This window comes from Mandrillus leucophaeus, unplaced genomic scaffold, assembly GCF_000951045.1.
Source record: "Mandrillus leucophaeus isolate KB7577 unplaced genomic scaffold, Mleu.le_1.0 Scaffold262, whole genome shotgun sequence".
Taxonomy (NCBI): domain Eukaryota; kingdom Metazoa; phylum Chordata; class Mammalia; order Primates; family Cercopithecidae; genus Mandrillus; species Mandrillus leucophaeus.
Genome location: NW_012102721.1, coordinates 1,648,859 through 1,662,869, shown reverse-complemented (window position 1 = coordinate 1,662,869; position 14,011 = coordinate 1,648,859). Strand labels below are relative to the sequence as shown.

General features: G+C 36.9%; 1 protein-coding gene across 1 annotated transcript in view; it reads left to right on the top strand.

The window, feature by feature from the left end:
- Positions 1-14,011, top strand: part of BRWD1 (bromodomain and WD repeat domain containing 1) — a 119,322-nt gene that overhangs the window by 99,659 nt on the left and 5,652 nt on the right. The window contains exons 34-37 of the mRNA XM_011984167.1: positions 2,352-2,572; positions 4,461-4,628; positions 5,175-6,074; positions 7,433-8,350. Coding sequence (XP_011839557.1) covers positions 2,352-2,572; positions 4,461-4,628; positions 5,175-6,074; positions 7,433-8,350 — 2,207 coding nt within the window. The remainder of the gene's footprint in view (positions 1-2,351; positions 2,573-4,460; positions 4,629-5,174; positions 6,075-7,432; positions 8,351-14,011) is intronic.

The window sequence follows — 14,011 nt, the reverse complement described above, 5'->3', positions numbered from 1 at the left end:
GTGTATTTAATCTTTACTGTGCATTCTGAAAAGACTAGTCATGGGTTTTAAAACTTGAAAGCATTTCTGTGAATATAGAGCTGTTGTATTGGTTTATAATTCTATAAATATGTAAAATTATAGATTTTTTCAAATCTTATTAAGGTTTATTTAAAGTATCACTTGTATTTTGCATAAGAATTGGCTTTTTAATGTAGAGCCAGGGTCCCTAACACCCACTCCCTGTGTAGACTGGGCCACACAGTAGGATGTGATTGGTTGACAAACAAGCATTACCACCTGAGCTCTGTCTGCTGTCAGATCTGCAGGGGCATTAGATTTTCACAGGAGCAGGAACCGTGTTGTAACTGTGCATGTGAGGGATCCAGGTTGTGTGCTCCTTATGAGGATCTAATGCCTGATGATCTGAGGTGAAACAGTTTCATCTTGAACTCTGCCCACTCACTGGCCCCAGTCCCAGTCTGTGGAGAAACTGTCTTCCACAAAACCAGTCCCTGATGCCAGAAAGGTTGGGGAGTGCTGATGTAGAGAATAATGTGATCTTTATGTATGTCTTTTGAGCATTTGATTGTGTAAGGGAAAATGTACCTTTGATACAATGTACCTCAGCATTACTGAGGATTATTCGTAAAGAAATATAAAATGAAGGATTTATTAACTTTCTCAGTAATTGTATATTTATTTACATTCTATATTCTTTGACTATGTAGTTAAGATTAATATCACATTTACAGGTACTTTACATTGTTGCAGTATAAAAATTGAGTTGTGCAATGTTTAGTTTGTTTCCATTTATATTTTCAATGTGCAGCATATCCCCTTGATGGGATTTCTTTGTGGTTGCTCTAGGGACGACACTATGCATCTCAATCTATTGCAAACAATCGATTTTATATTAATACTACTTCTATTACATACATATAGGAACTTGACTGTAGTATAGCTTACTTCCATCTCCCTCCTAGGTAGTGGTAGTATCAGATCACACTTTTTTTTTTTTTTTTTTTTTCTTTTGAGAGGGAGTTCTGCTCTTGTTGCCCAGGCTGGAGTGAGTGTAGTGGTGCGATCTTGGTTCACTGCAACCTCCACCTCCCGGGTTCAAGCAATTCTCCTGCCTCAGCCTCCAGAGTAGCTGGGATTACAGGCACCTGTCACCACGCCCAGCTGAGTTTTTGTATTTTCAGTAGAGACAGGGTTTCACCATGTTGGCCAGGCTTGTCTCGAACTCCTAACCTCAGATGACCCACCGCCTTGGGCTTCCAAAGTGCTGGGATTACATGCGTAAGCCACTGTGCCCGGCCTTATATTTACTTTTGTTCTCTCCCTTGATGATTAATGGTATTTAAAATTTTTGATATTACAGGCTTGAGTTTTATTATACAGACAATTACTTCTTTAAAGAATTGTGATTACCTTTAAGCTTCAATGTCTAGATACCACTTAAAACGCTGTTTTGCTTTTAAGAAGCAGGGTCTTTCTCTGTTGCCCAGGCTGCAGTGCATGGTGTGATCATAGTTCGTCGTAATGTCAAGCTCCTGGGCTAATACAAGTCTCCTGAGTAGCTATGATTGTAGGTGTACACAGCTATGCCCAGCTAATTTTTAAATTTTTTGTAGGCATGGGGTCATGCTATGTTGCCCAGGCTAGTGTTTGAACTCTGGCTTCAACTGATCCACCTGCCTTGGCCTCCTAAAGTGCTGGGATTACAGGCGTTTTCAGCCATTTCTTATTGTTTTAAAGGAAAATAGGATTATCTCAATATTCATTCATCCAGATTTCTCACATGCCTTAAACTTCCACTCTCCTTTCCCGTAATTCCTGGCCTAGGGGCCAACCATGGTGGATGGGTGCAGTTAGATGTAAATAGTCTGGTCTTGGGACAAAAATCATTTTGTTCTGATTCCTTTTTTTAACTTTTCCTGTTTAGGTTGTGTTGATTTCTCCTCTTAACCTTATTCTGTCTTTAGGGACATATAAATAAGAGAGGAGAAAGTTGGGTTCTATCGAGGCTTAAATTGGTAGTATGAATGAATGCCTATATTACATCAATGTTGGTTCCTCTTAGCATTTAATCCAAAGAACGTAAGGTATTCAAATAATTTTCTGTAACTCTTACTTGGAATATTTGTTCATTACTCCAAATTTGAATAACAGTATGTTAAATTTAGAGTTAGGAAATACTACTAATAATCAGTGCCAGAATAAAATGTTAATAGTGAATATTTTAATGTTTTGATCACAAAATTACTCAGTTTAAGAAATATGATATACTTCTATTTAGTCATTCTCTGTGAACCAGTTATCTCTATATTTTGTTAAATACTGTTTCCTTTGTTCATATGTTTGACCAGAAACCTCAAGCAGAAGAGGTTAAAATCTCAGATAAAAATAATTCCTGAGTTGGTAGGTTCTCCTACCCAGTCTACCTCAAGTAGGACAGCTTATCTTGGAACCCACAAGACAAGTGCTGGTATTTCTTCAGCTGTTACTTCTGGTGACTCTTCAGATTCAGCAGAATCATCAGAAAGGAGGAGAAGAAATAGACCTATAACAAATGTTTCTACGTTATCTGGTGAGAAGTGGAATATTTTGTTATTTCGTTGGCGAGGACCCAAGTGGCCCTGACACTGAAAGAACTTATAGTTTAATGGAAGAGATAAACATAATAAACATGGAACAATTCGATTATGTTCCATAAGTACCAGTGCTTTGTAAATGGTACATTTATACTGAATTTTCAATTATGTGATACATCGATTCTTCACACTTGGTGTGCAGCATTTGAAGTTTTTGTATCTTAATTTAAAAATTAAGAAGTACTGATAATCATGTAAGTTCAAAGCTGATGACCTAGTAAATTCTAAACTCTTCATGTTGTTGCCATCCGGTAGTGTAACTGTAGCTGATGCTAACCCTTTGTTAACATTGTACAAATGAGGCTATGATGTGTATCTACTTCTGTATTGCTCTGAGTGGTTTTGCCGACTTATGACAATAGCATACTATTTACTATTATAATTGAATAATTTATGCACGTCTTCTATTACCTAGTATTTCAATAAATAGTAATGACAGCATTGAAAAATATACAGATAAAAGTTTGGAATGGAAGTGGACTGTGATAAAATGTGGAGAAAGACAAGCAAGTTCATGTGTGTCACATTAGAACTGTACATTGTTTGAAGGGATACATTCATAGCATGGAATGTCCAATCAGAGTATGCTGGAGTAATTGAAAATGGCACTAGGGATAAGCGGACACATTACAGCCTAGTGGCAACTATGAGAAAACGCACTGAAGGAAAGAAGGATGCATTTTGTGCATATGAAAAGACTGCGTTTTAGGGAATGTTACAAACAATAGGATCAAACAGGTAGAGTACAGTCACAGTTTAGTGACTTTCAAGCCTTGCAGAAGAGTTTGGATTACTGAATGGGTTCCTTATTGAGTGAGAGAGTCACATTGTTTCAGGAAGATTAAGTTTGGCAGTGATATGCAGGGGGAGGGGAAGAGCCTGGAAACAGGGAGTCAAGGTGATAGATGGTAGAGTTGACAGGAGTAGCTGAGGTGGGCAAACAGCAGAACAAGTTCAAAAGATGAATCACAGTTTGGTGTCTGGTATTTTTGTATCACAGCCAGTTTTCTTTTCTTCTCTCTCACACACTCTGTCTCTCGTGTAGCTTACGGAAATGACCTTACTATGCTATTAGGAACGGGTAAAAGGATGGTGAGACATGCAAATTATGTCTTCTGAAATGCTGGACTTGAAATGATGGTGTCTTTTTTGTATGAAATGCCTGTCTGATATCACAGAAGGAAGTACATGCGGAGCCAATTAATTTAATTAATTTATTTTTGAGACAGAGTCGCTTTCTGTCACCCAGGCTGGAGTGCGGTGGCATGATCTTGGCTCACTGCAACCTTCGCCTCCCGGGTTCAAGTGATTCTTCTGCCTCAGCCTCCCAAGTAGCTGGGATTTCAGGCTCCTGCCACCATGCCTGGCTAATTTTGTATTTTCAGTAGAGATGGGGTTTCACTATTTGGCTAGGCTAGTCTCGAACTCCTGGCCTCAAGTGATCCACCCACCTCGGCCTCCCAAAATGCTAGGATTACTGGAGTGAGTCACCGTGCCTGGCCTGCAGCTAATTAAATTTTTAATTGGAAGTCTGTTTATAAAATACATAAAACTATGTTTTGTAAATCTATGCTAGGATTAATCTGTTATTTTTAGAAATAGAAGCAAAAACTTTATTTGGAATGCTGATTATGTACCTTTTAATACTCCAAATTTCATCAGCTTTTTTTTGGGAATGGTTTTTAAAAAAATACATTCTAAGCATTTTAGGAATCTGCTGTTGTAGTAACGTTATGTAATGTTCAGAGTAATGTTATGAACTGCTTGCTTATGTGTGTAAAGACAGCAGAATATATGTAACTATTTACACTTTATTTTTCCTAGAAAGTGAAATGGAAGATTCTTTAGCTACCTCTTTGTCATCGTCAGCTTCCAGTAGTTCTGAGGAAAGCAAAGAGAGTTCAAGAGCTCGTGAATCCTCCTCACGTAGTGGGCTATCTAGAAGCAGCAATCTCAGGGTAACCAGAACTAGAGCTGCTCAAAGAAAAACTGGTAAGAGACTCAGTAATACTTTTGTGGGATGTGTATCAAAAGAATCCAAAAGTTATAAATTGAATAGATTCTTGATTTAATGCATCTACATAAGATTAAGTTAATGTCCTTTATGTTCTTTAGATTTAGGAAGGAAATGAATTTTGGCATTAAAAAGTGAAGAAAAGGCTGGGTGTGGTGGCTCAACGCCTGTAATCCCAGCACTTTGGGAGGCCGAGGTGGGCGGATCACCTGAGGTCAGGAGTTTGAGACCAGCCTAGCCTGGCCACCATGGTGAAACCGTGTCTCTAGTAAAAATACAAAAAATTAGCCAGGCATGGTGACTGGTGCCTGTAATCCCAGCTACTCGGGAGGCTGAGGCAGGATTTGCACCTGGGAGGCAGTGAGCCAAAATCACACCATTGCACTCCAGCCTGGGCAACAAGAGCGAAACTTCGTCTCCTCCCTGCCTCCCCCAAAAGTGAAGAAAATCATTAAAATAATAGTCATTTAAAAATGTTGAAATAAGGAAAATCTTTTAAATCTTATTGTTAACCTTATTTCTAGGTCCTGTTTCATTAGAAAATGGATGTGGCAGAAAAGCCACTCGAAAGAGAGTCTATTTAAGTGATTCTGATAACAATTCATTGGAGACTGGTGAAATTCTAAAAGCCAGAGCTGGAAATAACCGAAAGGTCTTACGGAAGTGTGCTGCTGTAGCTGCCAATAAGATAAAGCTAATGAGTGATGTAGAAGAGAATTCTAGCTCTGAAAGTGTCTGTTCTGGTCGGAAGCTGCCTCACCGCAATGCTTCTGCTGTAGCTAGAAAAAAGTTATTACATAATTCTGAAGATGAACAGAGCTTAAAGTCTGAAATTGAAGAAGAGGAGCTAAAAGATGAAAATCAACCATTACCAGTGTTCAATTCTCACACTGTCCAGAGTAATGTTGATGAATCTGAAAACAGAGATTCAGAGTCAGAAAGTGATTTGCGGGTAGCCCGGAAAAATTGGCATGCTAATGGTTACAAGTCCCATACTCCAGCACCTTCAAAAACGAAATTTCTTAAAATAGAGTCTTCTGAGGAAGACTCTAAAAGTCATGATTCAGATCATGCATGTACCAGAACTGCTGGCCCATCAACGTCTGTGCAGAAACTTAAGGCAGAGAGCATCTCAGAGGAAGCAGATTCTGAACCAGGAAGATCTGGTGGTAGGAAATACAATACATTTCACAAGAATGCGAGTTTCTTTAAAAAAGCAAAGATTTTGAGTGATTCGGAAGATTCTGAATCTGAGGAGCAAGATAGAGAAGATGGGAAATGTCATAAAATGGAAATGAACCCAATTTCAGGAAATCTGAACTGTGATCCTATTGCTGTGTCCCAGCGTTCCTCAGATCATGGAACTGAAACTGATTTAGATTCAGATGATGACAAAAAAGAAAAACCAAACAGTTTTATGAAAGGTAATTCAAAACACGTATCTTTGTTCACTGATTTACTCTCACCATCCTTTTACTCTAAACACACCGATTTTTTTCCCCCCTGAAAAATTTTCCCTTGACACTTTTTTCTCTTTGCTGTTTCTTTCCCTCCCATGCATTCTGTGTTAGCCTTTTCTGTTCATCCTTTATATTCTTACATGCATGTGTAACTTTTTATTGAGTATAGTTTTATTCACCTAACGGGCAATCTTGGCCTTAAGAACTATGCCTATTAAAGATTTCACTTCTTGTATTGATGATGGGGATACATTATATTAGAGATGAGCTTGACTAAAGCAGAGAGGGGCACATTTATAAGCTGTGGTGTTGACAGCTTAAGCAGTAGACAAAAAGGGTAGGACTATTTAAAAGGGATGTTACTAATGGCAAATAAGACAGTTACTGAGCTGTTTCTATTAGGAAGTTTTTCTAAATGCTTTCCATTAATAAGCAGTTTAGTCTACATTTCTTTTATGAAGTAGGTATGTACTAGCATTCATTTTACAGGTAGTAACTGGAGCACAAAGTGGTGAAATAACTTGCTAAATTCAGATTGTAATCCTGGTACATGGGGATTGATTAAAAAAAATACTATAGAGCAGAGGACAGCTAAAACTAAGATGAAAAGTATTTGTGTGATTGGAGCTTGCAGAGTTATGGGGAGTTTCAGAGAGGCTAAGTGTTAAGTGATTAGTTTGCATATGCTAGTGCTATGGTAAATAGAGTTTAGTTGTATTCATGTTAATATTATAGTGTCAAGATCATGGGATGTTATTGATGAGAATGTGTTGAATTTGTGAATGGTGCTGTGGATGAAAAAGTTACTGCTTTAAAGTACAGTCATGTGCTGCATAACAGTGGTGGTCTCATAAGATTATAATGAAGGTGAAAAATTTCTGTTGCTTAGTGAAGTCATCATAGCTGTCCTCTAGTCCTAGTGTAGTGCATTACCTTTTCTGTTTGGATACATACACACATACTTTCCATTGTGTAACAACTGCCTGCAGCATTCAGAACAGTAGCATGTCGTAGAAGTTTGTACCCTAGGAGTAACAGGCTATACCATATAACCTAGGTGTGTAGTAGGCTGTACCATAAGTTTGTGTAAGCACACTCTGATGTTTGCTTAAGACGAAATAGCCTAACGATGCATTTCTCAGAACGTATCCTTGCTGTTGAGCAACATATGACTATACTAAGAAGTGTGTACCATTCCATTCACTGCGATACCCCCTTCAAATTAATATAAATTCTGAATTTGTTTTTAATACTGAACATATAATTCCTTTAGACTTAATTACTTACAAAAGATTAATAGAAATCTACTCTTTAACTTTTAGATTCTACATCACAAGACAGTGGACAAAGCAGAAAACTTTCCAGGAAAAGGGTCTGTTCCAGTGACTCAGACAGTAGTTTACAGGTAGCTAAGAAGTCATCAAAAGCCAGAACAGGTCTCCTAAGGATTACTCGAAGATGTGCAGCTACGGCTGCCAGTAAGATCAAGCTCATGAGTGATGCAGAAGATGTCAGTTTAGAAAATGTGCACACTAGAAGCAAAAATGGAAGGAAAAAACCTGTCCATCTTGCTTGTACTACAGCTAAGAAGAAACTGAGTGATTGTGAAGGAAGTGTACATTGTGAAGTGCCAAGTGAACAGTATGCCTGTGAAGGCAAGCCACCTGATCCTGACTCCGAACTTAGTACAAAAGTGCTTAGTCAGGCTCTAAATGGAGACTCAGACTCTGAAGATACGTTGAATTCAGAACAGAAGCACAGGCATACCAATATTCACAAAATAGATGCACCTTCTAAAAGAAAAAGTTCCTCTGTAGCATCTTCAGGAGAAGATTCAAAAAGTCATATTCCAGGGAGTGAGACTGATAGGACATTTTCTTCAGAGTCAGCTTTGGCACAAAAAGCTACTGCAGAGAATAATTTTGAAGTGGAACTGAATTATGGGCTGCGCAGGTGGAATGGCAGAAGACTCAGGACCTACGGAAAGGCTCCTTTCAGTAAGACAAAAGTGATTCATGATTCACAGGCAGCAGCAGAGAAGGAAGTAAAAAGGAAAAGATCGCATCCTGAATTGGAAAATGTGAAACTCTCTGAAACAACTGGGAATTCAAAGTGTAGACCTGATACTAGTTCCAAATCATCAGATTTGGGATCTGTAACTGAATCAGATATTGACTGTACCGATAATACAAAAACCAAAAGGAGGAAAATGAAAGGAAAAGCAAAAGTAGTTAGAAAAGGTAAAACTTTTACAGCTAACATATCTAAAACTGTGAGACGTCAGAGACAAAGCAAACGCCCTAGGTTAAGTGTGGATGATAATGACTGGGAGGATTTGGACTATGCAAAATCTAAAAGAGTTCTTCGACGTTCAAAAATAAAAACGAGAAATCAGGGTAGAAGGACTGTGAGATACCACGATGGGGATGATGATAGAAGCTTAGAAAATGTGTTAGATTTCAATGGTTGCACCTTATGACCTTGAGGGAAAGCCAGTTCATTTAAGAGGAAATGGACTGGAATTTATGGTGAAAGCTGGCTGTTAAAATTATTTTTTTGTCTTACAATTCAGGGAATATATTTATATTTTTCTATGAAAAGTTATGAATGTGACTAAATCATGACTGTTATTTTTATTTGCACTTGCTGGTCTTTGTAGCAGCATTCAGCACAGGTGCCAAAATATGCTTCATTTTGGGGGCAGATCTATTTTGACAGTATTTGACTACATATAGCAAGAGTTTGAAATATGTTAAACACTAGACATCCTGGTTATCAAAACCAATGAGCATTACTTTCATGGCAGCAAGTGTCATGCAGTTATTTTCTGAATTTGTCAAAGAGGCAGTAGTTTCTAACCCCTGTTCTTAGTAGTTATAACAATTTCACAATATGTTTACAGATTCTTCATAAATACATGCATACTGACACTATAATCATGGGAGGTGTAACCATGATTAGTAGGCAAGGTACCTACCACTTTTTTTTCTTTCCCTGGCTACTTGAGTAGAATGCATTATACCAGATCTAGTCATTTTCATTGAAATGGTTTCTAATTTTCTTTCCAAGTGCTGTTGGGTTTTTTTCTTTTTAAGGAAAACGTGATCACTTTTATGTTATAAACTTGAATTTATAAAGTGCTAGTAAATTATTTTTAATGATTTGAGTGCATGTTTTAAACCTCTAAGACCAGAGCATAGTCATAGCATTTTCTTTTAAATTGTGCACTAACAAAATGCTATATAATTTGTCTTCTGTCCAAGATCTCCTGGTTTCCATTGTAAGGGATTTAACCAAAATCTTGCTCTTCCATAATCTTACTCTGTGAAATAGAGGAATTTGTGTGCCTTAGATTTAGAAGTGTGTTCTTTAATAGAGTGTACAGGGCTAAAAGAGTATTTAAGTTAATATGTAAGTTTCCCCCATCTGTACTGCAATTGTAGAGTTGAGTTTTGTTAAAGAGTACAATTGCAAATCTTATCTATATAGGAAAATAGTTAAATGTCATTCTGCATCTCTTTGTTTTAGTTTACTGCTTCCATGTGCAATCCTAAGCATTCTTTGCTGGGGCAACTAAATATGTCTTTATTAGTGACTTCTAGTCCAAATGTAAGAAATGTTTCGTGGGAAAATAATTTTATAATCCATTTAAAGTGAAACTTTATCACACAAATAGTACACTTATTTTCTAACCAAATACTTGATAGGTTATGCTACTCCAGTGTAGGTGGCCACTCCTAACTTGTTTGTGCCTGAAGATGGACTTGATTCAAATGGTTTACATATTTAGTGGGTAAGGGATATGTTACAGTACCCCACCTGTAAGTTATTTATTAGCCCTAGTTGTGTTTAGTTTCAGACAAAATTAACCCTTTTCTCCTGTGTATCTTTGAAATGGCAGGTAAGGTGAAGCATCAGACTGGTATCAATGTTAGACAGTGTTATTTATTAGCCCTAATTGTGTTTGGTTTCAGACAAAGTTAACCTTTTCTCCTGTGTATCTTTGAAGTGGCAGATAAGATGAAGCATCAGACTGGTATTAATGTTAGAGAATGTTCTGAAGTGTTCCTATTTGTAGTTATCTATTCCACTTAACACAGTAGGAGGTACATTTTCTTTCTACTCTGATGCATGGGGAAGGATGTATTTGGACATTATCAACTGAGATAGGTGGGAAACCTACCTCTCATTTGTGGCTTAGAGAGCTATCACCATTTCAGAACTATGATGCTTTTCTTCTCAGAGCTTGTGTTAAGTATACAGTAAACAGATGGATTCATGGTAGTTGTCCTTGACTAAGACTGAAAGGACTAATGGGATGCCTTTTACTCCCCTAATTTTAAGAGCTGGCGATAGATGTCAAATCCATTAATTTATTTAAACTCTTCTTAACCTTCTCTGTTTTATAACCTTCTCTGTTTTATAATCTGTTCTCAGGTTTATAACTCCATGTTTACCATCATTTGCAAAAAGATACCAAAAAAATCCATAAATAAATATGGAATACATTAATAAGTACATACATTCTTTTGGTAAAATGATATTTTGACAGTTTAGGCTTCGTTAATAGAACTGTTCTCATTCTTTGGATTGCATTAATTATTGGTCATTGACTGGTCATCCAATTACTATTTTTTCTTTCAGTCCAAAATAGACCCTTGCATACAGAAGTGGTATTTTGGTTTTTAATCAGATTTGGTTTCATCAGAAGCAAGAATGAACCTGATGTCTTTAAAAGCATAGCTGACAATGGTAGCTTCTCAAGTTATGAAATAAAACTAAGAGATAATGGAGAAAATAATTTTTATGGGTTTTTTTGGTTATGGTGCTATTCCTAAGGTTAACTTTGAATATGTGACACACACACTCCTAAGTACCTTTAAGGAAAATTAATAAATCATTAATAGTTAAAAATGTTTACATTGAGCACTAGAACATGTTTGGCTTTTTTTCTACGTTATGTGAAATGCCCAGGGATTTAATGCACAGGTGTACTTTATTATTTAGGGTCAGTTTGTAGTATTCTTGAGAAAAGATAAAGGGTTATAATTTGACTGTGAACTGATCCAGAAATAAGTGGTGTACTTTTCCACTGCACTTGAAGTTCAGCTAATGGTGTATGTGAAAAAAACAAAAACTACTTTGGTTGTGTATGTCCAAAGTCCTATGGTTTTATTCATTTATGGTTTTAAAGGCTTTGAGGTACTCAGATTTGATTTTTGCTTTCTTGGAAAGACTCACTTTACCAAGCATATAAAGGAAAAATGATTTCAAACATTCACGAGATAAGTGTTAACAAAGCTTTCTTTTTTCGTGTCCTCCTTATTTAAAATGGTATACTTACAATGTGAAGTAACTTAGGAATAAAAGGAAAAGTTTATCCCATATTCAAATAATTCCTAAGGTCGGCCTCCCTTTTTGTAAGTGGCAAATATCTGATTAAATCATTTCTCAGTTTATTAATCCTTGGAAAGAATGATATAGCAGTTACTCACAGCTTGTAAATTACAACAGAAAGGTTCCTTTCAAATAGTAGAGTTGCACCTAAAGAGGAAATTGGGTTTATAAGAAAATGAAGGCAAAGAACTTAAGATTTAAGAAAAAGCACTTCAAAACAGAAGGGCAAATGGAAAAGGAGGATATAAAATAAACCAATAAAAATACCATCTGAGGGTGTTACTGTCCAAAAGTAAAGAATAAGATGCATTACTAAGCCCTTTGCACTCGTTATGACCTCATAAGTAAAAATTATTAGAATAATAAGAGGTGCATACTACATTCCCTCTGTCTTCTAGACTTTTTGTAGAAGAATCAGAAAACAATTTACTAACTTCCCTGTTTGATATTAAAAACTAAATAGGAAGAATTTTAATATTTTCTGTCAGTACAAGTTGAACTTGATTGTGCCAACTGAAACCCCAGAGGTTTGTATATCAGTAGAATGCAAGAACATCATTAAAGGTGCTTACAGTCTTTTTTGTTTTCCTTTCCACTCCATTGTATCAATTTTTTGAGTAACTTTTAAATGGCTAGAAAATGGTCTTTTTGCTTTGCCCTTTTATAGCTGAAATAACCAGCTCCATTCTTTTTCATGAATAGTAAGTTGATATATTTATCAGGTATCTTGCAGTTGTCACCAAATACTGTAGTTTTCTGATGTTGTATGGAAATAATAGTTCAATTATTCTAATGTGATGGAGTGCAACAAGTCATTGTAGAACTTTTCACCTGTTAATGTTGAAGTTATACCTCTGAACTTCTGCCTTGGATATCAAGGAAATAATAAAGCAGAAACCCTAAGAAATTTGCAACTTAACAGTTTGAGACTGTCTATTATCCTAGTATTTGGGAAGAGAAGGAATGAATTTGTCAAAACTAGGTGACAAAATAGAGCATTGTGGGAAAAATTGATTCCAACTAGATTAGCAAATGTTAATCCCTAGCTCAAATTGTGAATACTAAGGATTGATAAGTAAACTATGTAATGCTAAGGGCTGTGTTGTCTTTTCTTATGATTTTAAGTTTTAAAGGCTGTTAAATTACAGAGATGTTGCCTAAGGATACATGGGGATTCTCAAAAGTAAGAGATTTTTACCCTTTTCATAATCTGCCTAGCTGGATCCTAATATATTGTTAAATTGGTAGAAAAGTATCAAGATTTTAAATTGATGTCTGCTCAAGAATTGCTTTTCTAGATTTGATGGAGGGAGGGGGAGAGTCACATCATTTGGATTCTACAAATCTGCAGGCTCTATCTTTGGCAACAGGTAAATAACTAGACTATACATCTGTTTCTCAAGTATGGCAAGACCAATAGTTTGAATTTAATTATCAATGCTATGGTATACTTTCTGGTCATATTTTAGTTATGTCAATTTTAAGGTAAGTTTTTTCATTTATTAAAGCCTTTAAATGAGATTTTAGACTGCCGAAGAGAAGAGGCAGTCCAGTTGACCTAATTGAAATGAGATGACCAGTATATAGAGCCTTGATGGACTACACAGCAGCTCTACCTCTTTGTTTTATAAGGTAAATCATTTTAAAAATTGCCTTTTTTGGGCCGGGCGTGGTGGCTCACACCTGTAATCCCAGCACTTTGGGAGGCCGAGGTGGGCGGATCACGAGGTCAGGAGATTGAGACCATCCTGGCAAATACAGTGAAACCCCGTCTCTATTAAAATACAAAAAAAATTAGCCGGGCATGGTGGCAGGCGCCTGTAGTCCCAGCTACTCGGGAGGCTGAGACAGAAGAATGGCGTGAACCTGGGAGGCGGAGCTTGCAGCAAGCCAAGGTGGTACCACTGTACTCCAGCCTGGGCAACAGAGTGAGACTCTGTCCTTTTTTGATCAGTGGTTAAAAGTTAAAGGGATCTTTAATTTTTAATGTATTCAAGTTAATTTTCTAAGTGTGAAATCAGTCCTTGGACTGCAACTATATATTCACCTACAAAATTCCAATCATAAAATTACAGGAGCCTGTCAAGCAGATTTTTAGTTTTCCACTCCACATAAGATCGTTAATGTTCTAAATTAATCAATTCATTTAGATGAATAGATTTTTTGTCAATTCCTAAACAGGGTATAATAAAGTTAGCATTTTCATCTTAAGCAAAAGGGTTAAAAAACAAAAAGCACTACTCCAAGCCAAATACATTCTAGCTGGTTAATTCCAGACTTGTCCCAAGTGGTTCCCCCACCTCTTTTCCACTGGTAGTTTCTTTTCATGCAGGCAGAACATAGGGTGCGAGGGCTGCGAGTTTTACCTATGAGCTTGGATAGCGGAACTCCAGCGAGTCAGGAGCCCTGCTGGAAAAGGGGTTTGCCACTGGATTGTCTGTGGTCTGGTTTCTTTCCAGTACTACAGTAATAGGGTAGATTGAAAACAAGTATTTACTTCTGAT